General features: G+C 52.2%; 1 protein-coding gene across 2 annotated transcripts in view; it reads right to left on the bottom strand.

Annotated features, from left to right (window-relative positions):
* The window catches only part of CCNI (cyclin I), a 26,244-nt gene extending 7,042 nt beyond the window's left edge, over nucleotides 1-19,202 (bottom strand). The window contains exons 1-3 of one of the 2 annotated variants that reach the window (XM_048055013.2): nucleotides 18,943-19,199; nucleotides 8,554-8,710; nucleotides 263-397 (exon numbers count right to left, since the gene is read on the bottom strand). In XM_048055013.2, the coding sequence (XP_047910970.1) occupies nucleotides 263-397; nucleotides 8,554-8,667 (249 nt within the window). In that variant the 5' untranslated portion in view covers nucleotides 8,668-8,710; nucleotides 18,943-19,199. Of the gene's footprint in view, nucleotides 1-262; nucleotides 398-8,553; nucleotides 8,711-18,942 lie in introns of both variants that reach the window. The other variant, XM_048055014.2, reaches the window with a different exon arrangement.

Below are 19,202 nucleotides of genomic sequence, written 5' to 3'. Positions count from 1 at the left end.
GTCAGTTCCCCAAGAACTGCGTGTGCTTGTCAATCAGCCTCCAGAAGTGCCTTGTGGCAGTGTGTGCTGTCAGTTTCATAACCCAAAATTTGGTGCCCGGAGTAGTGCAGGCAGCATCCTGTACGTGTGTGAGAAAAAAAGGTTGTGAGAGCAGAGCGGGGAAGCGAGCATTTCCACACAGCCATGCCACTGGGACTGCACACAGAAATAGCTGAGTGGGTATTAGGAATCTATTTCAGTTTATGTCTCTGCAAATATTTACCTTTACCACAGCTAAAAACCTGTCCAAAAGGCTGATGGCCAGGGCGAGCGTTTCTGGATAAAGGTGGAACTGGTATTTGAGCTTGGCCAGCCACTGAATGACCTCATCCCTCTGCTTTGGAGAAATGGCTACATCCTGTTGGAGAAAAAAAACAAACTATTCTTAAACACAGGCTGAGCGAGGCAGAGAAGACCAAACACTGTACTTCTGCAGGCATTATTCAGCACAGAAACAAAAGTGCCTTTTGGAAAGGTGGTGCCCTGAAGCAGCCTGAATTGCTGCGTTGTTCTCACTGTTACCCCCACCCCGAGAAATCTGCCCTGACAACTTTTCTCACAGCAACCTCAGCCATGGCTCAGAAATGTTACTCTGGGGAAAAGAAGAAGGGCATCTTGTAGGTTCTCAAGTACTGAGGGTATTGTGCAGCTCAGCTCTAGGACATTTCTTTTTTTAAACCTCCTTAGAACCACTCAGATACACAGAAAAGCCCAGCTCAAAAAAAAAAGCAGACATGCCAGGGCAGCCAGGCAGGTGCCCAGCTCCTGACAGACAGAAGATGGGAGGGAAATGAGTTGGTGTTTTCGAGAGGAAATGTTTGTTTTCCTTCATATCGTGGGGATATTTTTAGCTCAGAAACTGTTAAAAATAGAAAATTCTAAACAGAGTCCACAAAAGACCTTTAGCAGTCCAGGTAACTGAGGGTTGGGGCAAAGCAGGTACAATTCCAACTAAAAACGGTTGGGGCAAAGCAGGTACAATTCCAACTAAAAACGGTTGGGTTTGTGTTTTTTTTCCTTTTTGGCCTAAGTCACCATCACTGATCTTTTTGGACAACAGCTGAATTCCAGCCACAGACAGACTAGTCACTGACATCAGACCTCTCCAGCTTGTGCTCTGAAATATCTACAGCTTCTGCAGAGCCTTTCAGTTCAGCCGAGCGCACGCCTGGTCTTGCTGCAGCTGGGATTATTGGGGGTGATTAGCCAGGATGTGTCCAGAAGCAAGAAGCGAAGCCAAACCAATTTCCAGTGCTACGACAGGGTCCTTATGCTCTCTGCAGCGGTTTGGCTGCTGCCGAGATGGCTTAAAAGAACGGAGCTGAGTGAAACGCTGGCTGCCAGGTTACTGTGGAAAAGAAAGTGAAGGGCTTGCGCAAACAGAAATCGCTGCTGGGCCGGGCTGTCCGCCCAGCAATAGCAGGGGGGGTGGAAAGCAGCACAGTTTTAGAAGCTGAAACACCCAGCACTGACGCAGAGGAAGTACTTCAGGCCCCGTCCATCACCAAGCTCCCTACCATATGCCTCGCACAGCTCTGCCGAAGCTACTCCCTCGGAGCCCAGAGAACTGTGAAAGCAGAGCGCTGGAGGCAGAGCTGGAGCTCCAAAAGGACGCCAGCTTCACACCTTGCTAACACCTTACTGCTTGCAGCACGCCATCCTCACGCTGTGCTTTATTTCCCACCGGTGCCGAGCTCCCCTCCACCACCACGTGGGACAGAAGGGGTGAGGGCAGCCAGGCTCAAGCCCTGGAGCTGAATTCCGGGCTCTGGCCGCGTTACTGCTGGGCACAGGCACAGGTCCCACCAACAGGCGGTCACAACAGTTCCCTTGGAAAAACTGAAGTGGTAACACTGCTACTGTGGCAGTGATCTGGGCTAAAGACACAGGGTTGTGTAATCAAAAGCCGTTTCTTCCAGCTGTACTGGCTGGTCATACTCAGAGATACTACCTCTGCCTGCACAGCGCGCCTTCAGTGCTCCCTCAGGTGCTCCCAAGGAGAACAAAGCCCTGCCTTGTTTTCTCTTCCGAAGCCCCGACTGTGTGACGGCGTCAGCAGGACTGTGCCCAGCTCCAAACGCCCCCCTGGTCTCAGCTGGGACCTCTGGACCCACCTGGCTTGCTGCGGCTTTTTTAAAAAAGCACCCGGCACTTGTCAGGGGAGAAGAACGGCGTCCTCGACTCCAAGCAATAACGAGTCTAAAAGCGTGAGTGCAGCTCACGGGCAGAATCCGAGCCCTGCCAGGGGCAGAACTCCTGCGGCCTTGTGCTCGGTCCAGAAATGCTAGCTGGAAGCTCACTGGGGCTATAATGAATGCGCTGCACAGCAGTAAGGAGTTTATTAAATGCTCTGCTAATAACATCTTCTTTTGGGCAGTGGGATTGGGACCTAGAATGTCTCTGGGGAGAAAACAGGCACACCGGTGTGTGAAACACTGGCTGGCCGTGTAGCACACAGTTAGCACGTAACAAAGCGAGGCCTGCACAGGTGAACCTGAGACACTGTCAGGAAAGCGAGGAGTGGTGGCTATGACGAACTTCCCCACCACTCTATTCATTGCACCTATTTTTAAAAGGAAGGCGACAAAGCCATACAAAAGGGCTTACAGCCCCAGCCAGGTTTGGACAGTATTGCAGACTTCAAAGGTTTCTAGCAGCTTAAAGGATTATTTTGGAAATGCAGTGGCTGGGTGAATCCAGGAGGTAAGCTCTGTGTGTCTATCGGTGACAAGCCAAACCGAAACCATCCCATCGAACAAAATAAACATGATTTAAAAACCTCCCCGTGACTCCTAAATCACAGCCCTGGCCCAGCAGCTTCACCGGTGAAGCAAGGGCGGGCTTGGGCCCTTTGTCAGCGAGGGGAGCGGTGCACCGCCACTGCTGCAGCAACAGGACGCCGGCCTGTCTCCCCTACTTGCTAGACAACTATATCCTATACTATACACGATATATATACACACCTATGCACTACATACACACTATACAACTTACTCCCCTCTTGCTATGAATCTGCTGCAGCCGGGGTGAAAATGGCATCTCTTCTGCTCCTGGCTGGGGCGGCAGAGCCGTGCCCCTTGCCCTAGCACCCTGGGGGGGGGGGTCCATCCACTTCCCCTCCCCGCTGGCAGAACCAGGCATCGGCTTCAGCAGCTCCAGCCCGTGTATGTCCTGGCTCAGCCCTGCCTTCCTTCTGCCTGCCAAGGCGAAAGGTTGTGCCTTCTCCTAAAAACAGCATCTGTGAAGCACGGCAGGAGGCCTCAGATCATCTTGCTGTGCTGCTGCCCAGTCTTCAGTCCTCCCAGGAGCCATCCTTCTGTCGCCTCACTCTTCGTGGGCACTGAGAGGCCAAAAGGCAAAATTTTGGACTCGGGTGTTAGCTTTAAGTGGTGAGGCCACAACAGAAAGAACAGCAATGTACACCCAGCCCCTGGTAGCAGCTGTCCTTTCCTTGTGGAAAAAAAAAAGGTGTTTAGCCTAAACCACTGAATAACAGAGCGTCTCTAAGCAAGACACAAAGTTCAACCAAACAGCAAACAGCCCCACTCGGAGCACCACGGTCCTTGAACGGAACAACTGCAGGGTGAACCCATCCAGGAGCACGCGACAGGGGGAAGGCTTCAAAGCCAAATATGGCTTCTTAAAAGCTGTCAGGGGGAGCAAAGGAAAAGAGGTGAGCCCTGAGCTCTGTTGTGCTGTGACGCCCAGCCAGCGGGACCCTGCTCTGCTCCAGTATCTACGTGCTAAAGGCGAGGGGGTGGAATTCCTTCCCGCAGAAAGCTGTGGTGAAGCCCAGCCTCCTCCCATCAGCACCATTCCCCGGTTCATTACGGCCTGATTTAAGAGACAGGCAAGGGAATGAGAACTGTTCCCACTGAGTTTCCTAGACAGATGGATCAGTCATTAACCCAAAGGTGTACATCTGTCATCCTAGCATCACGAGTAAGAAATACAGCACTGTAAAATTAATTAAGCTGTGAGGTCACTGTTCCTTGAGTTATACAAAATTAGAAGCAAAAATGAGACAGGGCTGTGGTTGAAAGTAAAAAAAAAGTCCCTCTGGGCTGGAAAGCAAAAGTTCCTCTTTGTTTTGAGGTGCTTTCCGACAGACATCTTCTGCCACTCTCTGCCTCTGGTCATCTCTTTGTCTGGCCACCACAAGTCTGTGTTGTAGATCGTATCTCCAGGGTGGAAGAGCACGACGACCTAACGCAGAAGTTTTAATTAGGGAAAATTAAACGGCGGGGGCCCAGGCCTCAGGACAAGCCCCTCTCCCAGAGCAGCCCGAGCCCATGCAGGTGCCCAAGAGCTCTCCTCTGGCCAAATATCTGTGCAGCTATTTGCAGAGGCGCCGCTTGGCTCGCCCCCAGCAGGAAGCCAGCAGGCAGCTGCACGGCACACAGGGGATTTCAGCGCCGGTTTGCTCTGCAGGGACAACCCTGTGGCGCACAGGCAGGACTCTTTTGTGCCAAGTGCCCGACGGGGTTGCGCTGAGAGTGAAGAGGCGCAGTGCTGCTGCTGCATTGCCTTAAAATAATGCTTTCAAACTGCCCCACATGATTACAGCCGTTTGCTCACGGCTCTCTCTTCACCTGCCCTGTGCTGGGGACCGACAGTGCTGTATAATGTGGCAGGCTGAATGCTCCTGCAGCAGGATTCAGCTCTGCTCTTTAACTGTGCTCCCTTCCTCCGGCTCCATCCAGCTTCCCCCTGCTTGGCACTGCCATAAAATAATGACGAGGTTTCCGCAGCTCCTTCTGCTCCTCCACCTGCAAACACCTCCGGCCCCCGGGAGATCGGCTGGAGCAAGGGATGGGCTGCTGCATGCACCGAGCCCTGCCTGCACCACATCAAAACGTGAAAGCTGAGGACCCCAACAGGACCATCAGATGTTGGTGAGGCCTTGGCGATGGCGAGAAGCACCCAGAGCTGATCTGCTCCCCACTGACCGACACCCCAACCTCCTTGTGGCAGGGCCTGCCGCACGCTTGCAGTACGAGACAGGAGGGCCAGAGGTCATGACTCGGGCTCCACGGTGCTTGCACAGCACAAATCGGCTGTAAGAACACCTCAGGACTTCTGGAAAATGCAGTCTAAAAAAAATATTCTCTCTGAACTCAAACATGACTCAATATTATTGCTGCTTAATCTAAGAAAAACACCTTACCTGATAATTTTTTTTTCTTTTCTGTCTGCTGTCCCAGACAGAGACGTTTTGCTCTTTCCCCTACTTGTTTCTGCCTGTTCCTGCTGCAGGCCCATCTGGGAGCAAGTAGGTGACCTTTATCAGGACTGGGAGGCTTCAGAAAAGGGCAGCAGCAAACATCACAGCCAAATCGGTGCCTATTTGGCTCTCGGGAGCGCCCGTTTGACACCAGTGACCCCCAGCCAGGCCCACTGGGTTGCTTCCCGCTCGTACCAGCTGGGAATTCGAGGTGCTCTCCTCCTGACCGGTTTCAGAAGTGGTGACCTGCAGGGTGTGCGTAAGGCCCAGTGGGGCAGCAAGGAGCTCAGGCAGCGCAGCCTCCCTCATCTGCACACTAACGCACAAACTCCGGGCGGAGCGGTTACTGCGCAGCGCACCAGGAGAGCTGACCGCGGTCAGCTCACCTTGTTTCCCCGGACTGGTGGGTCAGTCAGTCTGCGATTCACCCGCGGGACAAACGGGCACCAGAAAGAAGGTTAAAAGACCTACCCAAGGGCACGTGGTGAGGCGGTGGAAAAACTGAGTAAACTGAGGTCTCCTGGTTCCTCAGGGTGTACAGGGGACAAACAAAAGGACAGAAAGAAACGGAACAAGCAGCAAAGGAGAAACGATAAAAGTGTACTTCTAAATAAAAATAAAGATCTTGGCTTACACACCTCTCTGCTGCAAAGTTACTTGGTAACATGCAGAAATCAACCTTTGACCAGTCTTTACTGCTTGATTTCCCAAGCTTTAATCACGTGAAAACTTCTGAATGTCATCTGCATATTGTATAACCCAAAAGAAAAAGAAAAAAAAAAAACAACAACCAAATAGATTCAGAAGCACTGGGAGGGTTCCAAACTCAGCCCACCTGCTTTTTGAGGCTGAAAAGCCCCTGTGACATCTGGCTTTGATATACTGCAAATAGTTGGAGCCAGCAGTGTACATCTAAAAGAGGAAAGCTAAAAGAAATACACATACCATTAGGGAATGGGAGCTTTCAGACAAAAACTGAAAACTAAACACAAGAAATCATGTGCACTATCAAGACAGAAGTCCGCAACGGATTCTGCATCCTGTACTAAAAGTGTAAAGCGTCTTCCTGTTCCTGTACCCAAGGGTTTCTTTCTTCCTTTCAAAGATCTCAACTCTAGCACATATTTAGAAACCAAATTTTTGTTTTTAAACACTAGAAACAAAAAATGTCTCCCAAAGAGTCAAAACAGAAAGCTTCCTCCTGAAAAAATACTTGTGGCGTACCTCCAATCTGATCTCTGGTTTACTTGCACAGGCACTCACGTTTTCTCATTTGCAAACCAGATGACTCTGTTAAAACTCAGCCCGTAGTCAGTCTACCTTTGCAGCAAGGAATGGAAAGTTACACGTGCTTCAGGCTGCCAGATCTGATACACGCAGGGACGCGGATCTCTTGACTGTCATGGGAGATAAACAGCAGCTTCATACAAGTGAGGGTTTAGGCTACTGCAGAAGTCCTCAGAAGAGAAATAGATGTTAGGGACTGTGACCTTCTTCCAGCTACTACAGAAAACAGGTAATTCACACTGAGCGTCAGTGATTGCAGCGTTGCCAAAATGTGTACTGTACCAGGGAAGGAACACGTGACAATTTGGAAAGCCGGGTGTCAAGAACTGGAGGAACAGAAAGAAGCATTTTACGTGACTACAGAGGCAGGGTTCTCAACGACTGGCGTAGCAAGCCAGGATTTCCCCAGAGCTGACGGCTGTGTTTATGTTCTCCCTTAAAGCTGACCTCCGTGTATTTTATACACGTGCACCCAGAAATTTCATTGCAATTTAATGATTTACTGCCAGAAGACACTTAATACTGGGGCATTCTAGCTGTTACCTCGACACCTGAACTGACATGTAGGCAGTGCAACGACAACAGTTTTGGAGGTGGGAATCGTGTGAAATTGCACAAGGGGAAACTCAGCTGCAGGGACACAAAGGCCTCAGTATGCCGTGGGCCGGGCCCTCATCTCGGGGTGATAGTATGGCCCCGCGATGGCTGCCTGATGCCGGCCGTGCCTTCTGGGCCACCAGCACCAACGTCACCAGGGCAGGATGGTTTCGTCCCTGTGAGATCTTTGCCCAAGAATCTGCTTCGGTTACGCTCTGTGCGTCCCTAGCTGTCTCGTTGTACTATAATCTTATCTCCTTCCGTGATAGTTGCTGGTTCACCATAAACCAGGGTCCTACATCGTATGGGGCCTGAAGACAGCCGCAAATAGTGTCCTCAACACCCCTGACAACCAGGTCACGTGTTTGGAAACCTAACTGTGGACTAACAAAACTAACGCTGAGCCTTTAAAAACGTATTTGTTCCTAGAGAACTGCAGCAGTGTCTTGTTTGCCAGGCAGGAAAACCGACCGCGGCACTGATTAGCTTTGACAAGCGCTGGCTGACATACTTGATCGTGCGAACATTTCGTGCGAATCAATACGAGCAACCCTGGATCAGCGGGGTTATTTCTGTCCACACCAGCAGTAGTGCTGCAGAAACACTGAGGTTAACTCTCATTTCTCATCAACTGTCCTCTCATTTCACACTCTGTTTTAAACAAACCTCATGGAGCTCACAGGCGTTTTTGAGTGCACGCACCAGACAGATGCCGGCTCTGCAAGGAGCGCAAACGCAATTCAGGCTGGATAAAGCAGTGGGCATCCTGGCCCAACCTCTTAGCTGGCCTTGTCCCAAAATTTGGGCAGGAGGTTGAACCACAGACCAGGGCTCTTCCTGAAGTAGGCAGTGCCGTGCCGAGTCGGACCCTCATCCGGCCCGAGTCAGTACAGCTACCGCCTGCCCCACACGCCTAGGTTGATTCGCAGCAGAGAAAGACAAGGTGGCAAAGCCAGGCCTTCCCCATGGATGTGCTGCTGCAGGAGGATGCCCGAGCTAGGCAAGCAGCAATGGTTCATGGGACAAGACGTCGCTTTGTGTGGAAAGCGACCAGCACTTCAGCACTGTTAGTAGTGAACTCAGTCCAAGAGCATGAAGCCGCTTCTCAGAACCGTTGCAGAGCTGGTGCCCGCTAGAAATGTGTGTTAATTAATCCAGGCACTTTGTGAAATGAGTTTAATTACACCAGTACACGTACGTGCTTTCACAGGCCGCGTGTCCTGCACCCCGACTGCGGGTCTGTCCCTCGCAGGGAAAAGCACCCGCTCGTTTCAGAGGCGAATTTCCCAGTCTCAGGCAGAAGGTGACCCCCCATGCAACAGCCCGAGTTGTTCCCCAAAAATACACCGGAGGACACGCTCATTCATGCCTTTACCGAGATGAAGGGTGTGAAGAAGAGACGTTACCTGATTGGGCTGAATTTTCGGCACATGTGCTTTCCACATTTGAGCTTCCCTAGAGATTGCCGTCTCCAGAAGGAGAGACAACCTCTGGCTCTCCAGGGGTCCTGAAAACTTCATGGTAACCCTTGGATCCACCTGCCACCCAGCTGGATACAGCTACCTGCAAAACCAAAGACAGCCTGGTGAGATGCGGAGCCGTGCCCACCTGGTAAAAAGAGCAAAAGAAAGCACAAAGGTGACTGAAGCTGCAGGGACTGGAAGAGGCTCGTCTGTAACGCAGACAGCGACCAGCCCAGCACTTGGCAAACCCTCCCAAGGAAACCCAAAGGGGATGTCAGAGAGTTGGCTGCCCTGGCCCCAGCCCCCTTAAGTTAAAACCAGTTGGCCCAGGAAGCTGTGACTGACGTTCACACGTTTGTCCGACATCCTGGCCCCGGAGTCTCGTTACTTTCCTCAGCCATGGCAAGTCCTGTGCAAAACAGAGCGATGTTTGTTTGGGAATTTGAATGATTTACGAGCCGAAGCGCAACCAAAAGAGCAATGTTTTCCCTCTCTGCAGTACGGTTTGTAGTTTCTCACAGAAGAGCCCCTAAAGGGGCTCTCCTGGCCCCCCATCAGCCTGCCTGAGCATTAACAATGCACCACGAACCTCTAACTTGGAAATTAAAAACAAAACACAGAGAAGTTTTTTTCTAAGATTCCACCTTGTACTTTTAAAGAGAGAGAAGATGATCCGATTGAAAAGGTTATTCAAGTTGCGCTAATATTTCCTGCCATTACTCTGTCTGCACATTTCTTGACGGTATTAAATCACTTAGGCAAAACAATTCTGCCCTGAAGGGTAAATCCATGGGAAAGTTACTTAAACTTTCAATTCCTTTTGTGAGCTCTTATGAAATCTGAAACAGGTGAATATTGGCCAAATCCTAACCAGGGTATTTCATAAAGAGCAGCCTACTAATGCAACAGCTTACGCCGCATTTACAGGAAATAAGGCAATGTGCTGAAAAAGAGAAAATAAGCAAAGTTCGCCATGAAAACAAAGAGACTTGACTTGCTGTAGATGACAACAACAGCTCTGAACAAAAGAAGGTCCGGTGTCACTGCAGGTTTAAGGGACGTGCAGAGCTACCACTTCTGTCACTTCACAAAGGTGAAGTCAACATTCACACGGAACCTGCACGAGGTGCAGAGCAGCACTCGAGTCCCACTCACAGCCATGTAGATTTTAAGTGGCAAAATAAACTTTGAGGCCTTTGGTCCTGAACAGAAACCCCTCTTTACTTGGCTTTTACAAAAAAAATGCTTCTCCTTGAGGATGGGCGAGGCAGCACTAGCTCGGCCCAGCCCTGAGAAGCTTTCTAGCCCCTCAGTGTAAGGGCCCGAGGTGAATGGGGCCATACACGAATTTTTGGCTGGAGGGAACGCCTTGGATCAGGACTCCTGACCAGTTGGAAATGCTCTGCAGTGTCTCAAAACCGCCCCCACCGGCCCCAAAATGGCGAGTTAATTATCCCTGCGGACTAAGTAACCCCTCCTCAAGGTTCGCGAGAAAAATTGCAGGCCAAAGCCAGTGTCCTCAGGTGCTTTCTTCTGCTGTGACAGACGGTTGGTCCCACTGTAATTACGACAGAAATGGGTTTCCCAGTCCTCTGGGCACATCCTGGTCTTGCTCCTGTCTTTTTTCCCAGTTTGGGCCATGGGGCTGGCTCCAGAGACCTTTCCAGAAAACGTCCCTTTGCTACCCCGATCCCTCCCAAGGCTCTCCCTGGGCTGCAGTGGCCGGTCAGCGTCACAAGCAGTGATGGCAATGGGAAAAGAGGAGAAAATAACCTTTCCTTTCTGCAGCAGGGAGGTAAACCAGCGAGGGCTGAGGCACAATAACCTTTATAAGGAAAAAAAGAAGAAGAGTGACGCGCTTGAAAGTTTTCCTTGGAGCGAGAGTGGTGTGCAGACTTTTCCAGCACCGAGAGCACACCAGGCAAGTCGCCAAGCACCCCGAGGGCTGAAGCTTGTTTGCATCTAAATTTACATAGCTCTTAATCAGATAAATGCACACCATTAAAATAAAAAAAAATTACAGCATGCCCTACGTGTATGCAGTTCTGCAACTACCTGCTCCAGAGCCCCACAGCTGCAGGAGAAGGAGAAGCTGTGACAGTCAGATGAGGCCGCCACAGACTAACTCGCCCCCGCTTTCTGCCTCCGTTTACCTGATATAAAATAAAACTCAGGCTCCGGGGTGGTTTTGTTTCTGTGGTCACTTTGGGAGTTTTGAAGCCACTGTTCAAAGAGCTCTCAGTTTCTTAATCTTTAGTGGAAGGTCAAGTGGCTCCACTCACATGTCTTAAAGAACAGTTGGAAAGTTAGGAAGAGGGAAGGGAGCCAAGTGAATGCATCGGCTTCGGTTTGATGTCTCCTGTGAGCAAAGCCGCATGCTGCAGGCTGCATCTTGCTCTGAAATTCGAGAGTCAAATCTCTGGCAGGAGGTTTTCACTGTGAGAGGGATCAAAGTCACCAGCTTGTCCATTAAACACACACCGACTGGGGCCATAGAACGTAACCCATCTCGCGAAGATGTCCCTGCTTGATCCAAGCTCCCAGCTGACGTTCCTTGAAGAGTGCTTTCAGCCTCCCCGAGCCGCACGCTGCTGAGCGCTGCAGGCTGCGGTTTTCGGAAGCAGTTTGGTGTTCACTGGAACTGGGGCAGCCGGCCACCCAGCCGCTTTTTGGGCTGGGGCGGGGGGGGGGTGCTCGTGCAGGAGGCAACGCAGCTGATCTGTAGGCTTTGTGATCGTTTGCACTGCCAGCAGAAGGCGGCTCTTGCAGACAAAAGGTGCAGCGGAGGAACGAATTACCCTGAATTATCCTGGCAGAGCAAGCTCGGCGTTCGGCTCCTCATCGTCCCTGCCTCGCCGCAGCTCTGCTGTGCCAATGTAACAGCCATGCACTGTGAATGGGATCACCAAAATCGTTCAGGGCAATTATGAAAACCTCTTTTGTTTTGCAGTGGTTTTTTTGTCATAGATCATTTCAGAAACAAAGAATAATAATAAAGGACAAGATTTCTAGGATGTGAGACAGCCTAAGAGCTATTGCCTTTATTTTGCATATAAAGCCAGGTGGGCATTGTGGGCAGGAGGGGTTATTCCAACAGAGCTCAACCACCACGGGCATTTCTGCAGACCTCGTCAGTATTTTCAGCAGCCAGCAGCCAAATCTGCTTCGGCTGCAGCGAGCAATAACACGATCTTACAGATGACCCGAAAACAAGACTTTTCGGGGTGGGGGAGGACGGCGAAGCAGAAGGAGGAGAGGAAGGAGACTGAGCCCCTCCGAGCTCCAGCCGGCCATCTGTGATTCCCAGCGATCGAAACGTAGTGTGCACTGCTAGAAGGAACCATCTCCCTGCGAGTTGTGATTAGAAATTTCAAAGCTGTGGGCGGGGGGTGGGATGGATGTTAATTTTAGCATCTGGGGCTTTCTCTCGGCTTAACTCCTTCCTCACAATTTGCTCCAGGCAGGAGGAGATATCTACAGCGATGCCTAGGTCTGAGAGGGAAAAATCAGCAGGCATACACGTCCTTTACAGTCTTTACATCTTTTTCATCATGGATGACAACCCTAAGAGGACAACGCTCCCGTGAATGCCTCACTGCTGGAAATCAATGCCCAGCTTTCTGCCCTTTCAACTTGCCAAAGCACAAGAAGGGATAGCTGCGGAGGACAGGCAGGGGTTAAGAGCAACACTCAGCTGTTTGACTTGTGGAAAGTAAGGCGTGCTGTAGCCTGGTTAGTGGAAATAGCTGGATGGAGATGTGAGACAATATATGTGAGCGTTTCCAAGTTAAGTGACCGGGGGAAAAATGTTTGGGGATGCAGTTTCAAATTTCACCATCTCAATAAGCAAGTGGATGGGCAGTGATGAGCTGACTTCCATGGAATGAATTAAAATTAAAATTAATTTCCCCCAGAGAAATGTAGGGATCTCAAACGCAGGCATCCCACAGGTATACGATAGCGCACCTTTACCAAGCGGCGTGTCGGCTTGTGTGTAAGCAGCCAACAGACCTAAATTCCGAAAGAGGCGATTTTATTCGGGCTAGAAATGAAGAGAGCCCTTGCCATTTGTCTGCATGACTCACCCAGAGCTAACTCCCACAACCTGCTACAAAGGGAAGTCTGTAAGATATTTTGGCAGCATCTTTCAGGCAAGCTCATGTACATCACACACTCGCCACTTCTTTTCCTCCAACCAGATTTTTCCATGGAGTGTAAACAAATGTGACCTCATTTTAGTGCTGGCTTTCCAAATTTAAGAACTTCTCCAAACATCTCGAGGATTCGAGATTGATACAAGCGTTTCCCTATTTAAGGGACGCTGAAATGACATTTCCCGTGGTAGGGACTTCTGAAAAGCAAGGCAGGAGATGAACCCCTGCCTGAACTCGCAGACAATGTCCCCATTCTTTCCCCTGGGAGGCAGGCATGCTTCCAGATCCCTCCTGCCCTACCCCTTCTCCAATGACGCCTGCTGAAAACGCAGGACGAGGTTTGCAGCTCCGTTTTGTCTCGGCCAAGAGTCCGAGCAGCATGTGCCCAGAAAGGCCTTTGGTAGCCGATGGCTTAAACTGTGCTGTGCCACAGCGCGCCGGGTGATGCAAACAGGCTGCTTCAATCAAGCTCCGTCCCCTTCTGAGGCACCGCGTGGCAACATCCCAAGCCAACTGCGGATGAAAGGTGAATGCAGGATCCAGCCCTAGGAGGGAGGCTCCAGCTGCATAACGTATGTGTTTGATGCAAAGAGGAGATGAAACTCAATATACTTTAATGAGTTCTGCTTTGAGATTTTGGTTTATTTGAACCTAAAAATCAAAGGAGAAGTTATTAACTGATGGAGGCTCTTTGCCTGCATGGATTAAATTAAGCAAAAACAAAACCCTAGCGAACCAAACCCCCTCTATGCCATTTTATGAATGCCTGCAAAAGAAATGCTTACATTCTATACTCCTTTAGCACTGCGGGCTCATCATCTGGCCGCTGATAGGCATGCAAGATGCCTCTTGAAGACATAAACTCCTCACAGTGCTTATTAAAGTCAGCCGCAGGGCTCAGGCGAACGTTTTGGTAGGGATCGGCCCCGCTATTGCCTGGCACGCAGATCTCCATCCTCGGAGAGACGTGCTGCCAGGCCAGGGACGTGACTACACCGAGTGACACCCGACTGTGGGGCCTCGTGGGGACAAGGCCCCTGCTCATCAGGGAATGCCCAGGGACCCCGTAAGAAAGGCAGAGGTGGCTGCTGCTGCTGGGGAAGGAGGTGAGAGAAGCCACAAGGCTGCGGGTCAGAGGAAGCTCTAACGAGCGTAACGAGCTGCCCCTGATTAGGGAGGGTCAAGCACCCCTTAGCCAGTGCTTGGGAGAAGCCTATATAAGAGGGCGGCTTGTAGAGCACAGCCGCTTTGTAGGGTGAGTGTGGAGAAGGGGGCTGCTAGCTCTGCACCACTGGAGGGGCTCAGGTATGGCCCTTCCCTGGCAGGTGTGGGAGCAGCAGCCCCTGTGAGGACCAAGGCTCCGAAGCAGCCCGAGCTTGGGACAGGCACACGGACAGAAGGGAGATGCAGGATTTCCTGCTGGCAGCCACCTAAGGGTTCCCAAGTACAAAACAGGCTCACCACCCTCAGGGTTGTGGGGGAACCAGGTGTGCCGTCAAGCGCAGGATCTGGGCTGTACAAGACCACCAGGAAAAAAGGTGAGTGACCGTAATGGGTGACTTTCTGATGGCATTTCAATAAAATGGGCCTGAAGTGGAGTCACCTCCAGCACTAGCACGTGAACGAGGAGGTTCCTACAAGGTACCCTTATGGAGAAATGCCCCAAACCCTTTCTGGGAAACCAACAAGCTGTGGTGCCTCCTGGAGGTGCCTGTACTCCACGCATGGAGCATGGGAGATAAAGGTGAGGAGCTGGAGATGCGGGCCCTGCTGCGGGGCTGTGATCCTGTGGGGGTGGCTGGAGTGCTGCAGCGGAGTGACCCAGGTTCCTTTAGGAAGGCCAGGATGGGAAGGTGAGGGGACTTCAACCACCCCAACATCTGCTGGGGAGGTGACACAGCAGGGAATAAGCAATCCAGGAGGTTGCTGGAGTGCACTGACAACCTCCTGGCCAAGTGACAGGAGAAGCAGCAAGGAGAGGAGCTCTGCTGGACCTCGTGTCCCCCAGCAAGGAGGGGCTCACAGGGGACATGAAGTTCCCAGGCAGCCTTGGCTGCAGTGACCGTGAGATGGTGGAGCTCAGGATCCTAAGGGCAGGGAGAAGGGGAAGAAGCAAGCTCACAACCTGGGATTTCAGGAGAGCAGACTTTGGCCTCTCAAAGATCTGCTCCGCGGAGTCCCAAGGGATAAGACCCTGGAGGGAGCAGCTGGAAGAGCAGTGAGGTGGCCTAAAAACCAGCCACCAGCTGGGCCCAGCAGGTGATCTGTGGCACTGTGGTAATGAGTGGTGTACCCCAGGTGAGGCCCCAGATTTGGGACCCCCATGGCCAGAGCTACTGGGGGGGTTTCCAGCCAAGGGCCACCACCGTGATGAAGGGACCGGAGCATCCCTCCTCTCAGAAAAGAGGGAGCTGGGCCTCCAGAGATCCCTGCCCACCCCAGCCAGCCTGGGTTTTGTAGGCTTCAGGCTCAGCAGTGGTGAGGATGCAGCTGTGTGCACGGAGCAGCTCATCAGTTCTGCAGGCACACACAGCCTCTGCAAATGCTGAAAGCAGAGCAGGAAGCTTTTAAAAAGGGGGGGGGGGGGGCAGCAAACCAAACCTGGCATTATGTAATGTCTCGCTGCTAGCCTCCTCAAAGGAAAGGCAACACATGCAGAGCACGATCCGCTTCTCCCACTGCCAGCGTAACCTCTTCTAAATCACAGGGAGCTGGAGGAAGTCACTCTGAGGAAAATCAAGCTCACAAAGTCTAAGAGCGAGCGGCAACTTCAGAAAACAGGGCCAGAGGCTTTCCTGCTTATACAAGCTAACTCTCTGCAGACAAGGGCCGACAGGCTTTCAGGATGCAAGGCATCACGCACCACCTTTTGCACAATAAAATCCCCCGAAACCAAATAAATACAATGCCTCCGTGGGCAAAAAGGCTGGAACAGGACTCAGTGATAGCGCTTTGTCTTTTGGAAGCAGTCATTAACACAAATGAACAGCAACAAAACCAAACAAGTTCTTACCCAGTTCAACACCCACATCCAAAAAAACATGCAACTACAATGGCTCGATTCCCCTCGACAACAACAAAAGAAAATGTTATCTGAAAGCATAAGTGCTCACCAAGGCCAATATTTTGCTCTGCAGACTCTGATTGGCTTCAGGGTAAATTATCAGTGATTACAGCTAATACCAGGATACAGTGCGAGGCACTAAAAAGAGGTAATTATGAGGAAATGAGAAATTATCTGCTGTAGAAACAATAGATCAATTATGAGGTGCAGCACAGTAGCTGCGGAGCAGCATTCTTGAGCTCTGAGGGTACTGTCTCCTCTTTCTCATTAACCAAAGAGAACCCACAGTTATAAAGCTTAATTATCCTCCAGGAGCATAAGCTTGCTGTCTAATTAGCTTCTTGTTGAGACAATATAGAAAAGGACCTAATTCCAGTTGTCCACAAAATAGGATGGCACAGGCTCATCTCTCCCGCCCAACCAGCATGAATTTAATAGCCTCAGTATCCCTGATTCTGGACCTAAAACCAAGAATCCTCAGCCCAAAACAAGCTCAGAGAAGAAACCCTGGGTATTGATGAAGAAAACAGCATGTCCAGCCCCTGCAGAGCACGTTGTGCAGAGTCCCCCTTCGCTGCTATCACACGTACAGGCACGTTTGTGGCTCTTCCCTGAAGGGAGGCTGCGCTGCGCTTGATGGCAATGCTGTTACGGCAGTTGTGTCCTTAAAGGAAGCCGGCTTTTCAGCTGCTTGGCAGCCGTCATGAGCAGTTAAACCCCAAGGTTTACAGTCAAAATTACAGTGGGAAGGTAAGTGTTGAAGATCTGGGGGATCAAGCCAAGAGACCAGTGAAGCCAAGAGCTACCCCTGCAAACGGCCAGGATCTGTGTACGGCAGCAGCGCACCAAAAGGCACAGCCTCTGGCAAACGGGTCTTGCGGTACCTCCCATCATCCCGGCACAGAGCGCGTTTGATGTCTGGGCTGCTGAGCAAAACAGAGTATCTGCAGTAACATGTTATTCGTCAGGGAGCTTGTAGGGGAGTTTATTGCATACCGAGTGCAAATCCCCTTTATGGCTACCAAAACGGTGTTGGTAATGTTCGCAGTTAGCAAACACACGGGAAGGGAAAATTTGAGACTGCATCTGCCTTGTACTCAAAAGGGAGACACCCGATATTTTCCTTACATCTGAGTGACTTCATCTTGCTTTTTTGGCCTTTGAAAATAGCTATTATTGTCCTGAATGCTGAAAGAAACTATTCTCTATTGTCAGTGAACCAGAACCCCCTTGAAATCCACCTCCTTGATGGGTTTCCTGCTGCTTTGTAGGAGCAGGTGACAGCAGCTGGGTGTGTGGCATCCTCGGCCCCACCGGAAGCCCTGGGAGCTCAGGGGAGTGCTGCAGTTTGTCCCTGGTCACAAGAGGACCTTTGGGTCCCATGGTTGGGTTTCACTCCGTCTGGAGATGCACGATTTCTAACCAGAACTTGCTCCTTGCTCAAGCAACCAAGTCCTAAGGGTGGTCATTCGGCAGTGAGAACGCTGTGACTAGTTTTGGTGAAGCCACTAGTCCTGCTCAGCCTGTACTGAACTCCTCTCCAGAAGGCTACAGAGCAGTGCGAAACAAACGGCAGGCTGTGCGCCTCCTCGGTCACCCAGGTTAAAGATATAATTTATACCTGTGTGACAGCTGCACCAAATCTCACTTCCTAAAAAGCACCACATGAAAAACACGAAGATTAAACCTGCAAATACAGGTGCTCCTGAAAATCCAGTTCAGCGTGAGGTCATGTTTAGCTGCTGCTTTTTAGCAGGGTGCTGCTGTGGATGTGCAAAGGAAAGCACCCTCTGTGTGGCCCCTGGGAGGGACGTGTGCTGAAAGAAGCACCACACCAATGCTGCGCGTGTTCTCGCTCCTTTGCCTGTGCAAGGTAAGCTGGGGAGCAGGTGAGAGGGGAAAACATGAGAGACTGAAATTACAGGGGTGATGCTACAAGCTGCAAATGCCTGGGTCCAGCTATGGACTTGAAAAGTTTATCCCAGGGCAATGATATGCAAAGACATCAAGTGGCCTCACATTTGGACTAATGTGTATTTAAACCAGTAGGTCTGTCTGAATTGTTGTGATAAATAATCTGAGAGCAGGGAGATGACACATTTCGGAAGGAAAACGTTGACTGCACCGCAGTGTTAATGTAAGATGGCAGCCACATAGCTGTGGGTGCCACGCTGCCCCAAAAAACCTAGGTCCCAACCCCTGGCTTGCCTGTTTCCTCATACAAAGCCGTGCCACAGCCTCTGGGGTGCAGGATTAGGGACGGGTGAGCTACAGCTGCTTCCCTAATGCAGAGCTTCGGGAGCATCCAAGGGGGCCGGCTGCAGCCCCGTGGGACAGCGGGAAAGCCCGGCCCCAGCAGGCATCCTCACAACAGCACCTTTTGTGCAAAGACAGAGCAACATCTGTCAGTCGTGCAACAACGCTGGGACAGAAGCCACCTTGGAGAAACTTTAAATGCACCAGAACATACAGAGCAGGAAGAAGGCAGGAGGGCCGTGGTGAAAGGAGCGTCTGAGATGGGTTCTGCCGAATACCAAACTATACGCGAGCTCTGAGTAGGGATGCAGGGTAAGCTGAAGTATAGATAGATGTGGAAGTTCAGCTCCTGCTGGGGCGAGGCCAGAAGATCGGCTTCCCACATCCCGCACCAGGGGCCGTGCAGCCCCACGCCCTGGGGATGGGGGCGAGCCACCCCCAGCCCCGCAAGGCGGCCAAGCTCCTGTCAGAGCAAACCTGGGTCATCTGCAGGGCTCTGACAGCGAGCCCAAGAGAGGAGGAGACGGAGCGGCTCGCTGCTGGAGCCGAACCGCTGCCCAGCCGGCAGAGCCCGTGTGCGGGGGGAGAGGTGGGCACGGCCTCCCGCCCCCTGCGAGGCGGGGGGGGGCTGGCAGCGAGTCCCGCGCCGCTCCGGCCGCCCGGCCCCGTGTAAACACGGCGCTGCGCGTTCAGATGGAGCCTCCCGCCTGCCCCCAGGGGCGGCAGCGGGCCGGCGCAGCCCGGCGCGACTCGCACAAAGGCTGGGCCCGGGGGGCGCTGCCTCAGGGGCACCCTGGGGCCTGAGGGGGACGCGAGGGGAGCCCCCGCCCCCCGCCCCCCGCTCCCGCCCGGCCTCACCTCCCCTGCGCGGCGGCGGGGTGCCCGGCGGGGCCCGGCCATCAGCAGCCCATGGCGGGGCGGCGGCGGCGCCGGGGGCTCCTCCGCGGCTTCTTCAGCTCCGGGCGGGCCCCATGGCCGGGGCCGGGAGGAAGAGGAGGGAGGCGGCGGCGGCGGCCGGCGGGTTCATGTCGCCATGGCGGGGCGGCGGCGACGGGCTGCGAAGGGAGAGGCGGGCCGCCGCCGCCGCCGCGCGGGGGTCGAAAAAAAAAATAAAATAA

This window comes from Anser cygnoides, chromosome 4 (assembly GCF_040182565.1).
Source record: "Anser cygnoides isolate HZ-2024a breed goose chromosome 4, Taihu_goose_T2T_genome, whole genome shotgun sequence".
NCBI lineage: Eukaryota > Metazoa > Chordata > Aves > Anseriformes > Anatidae > Anser > Anser cygnoides.
This window is presented reverse-complemented; position numbering and strand designations above follow the sequence as displayed.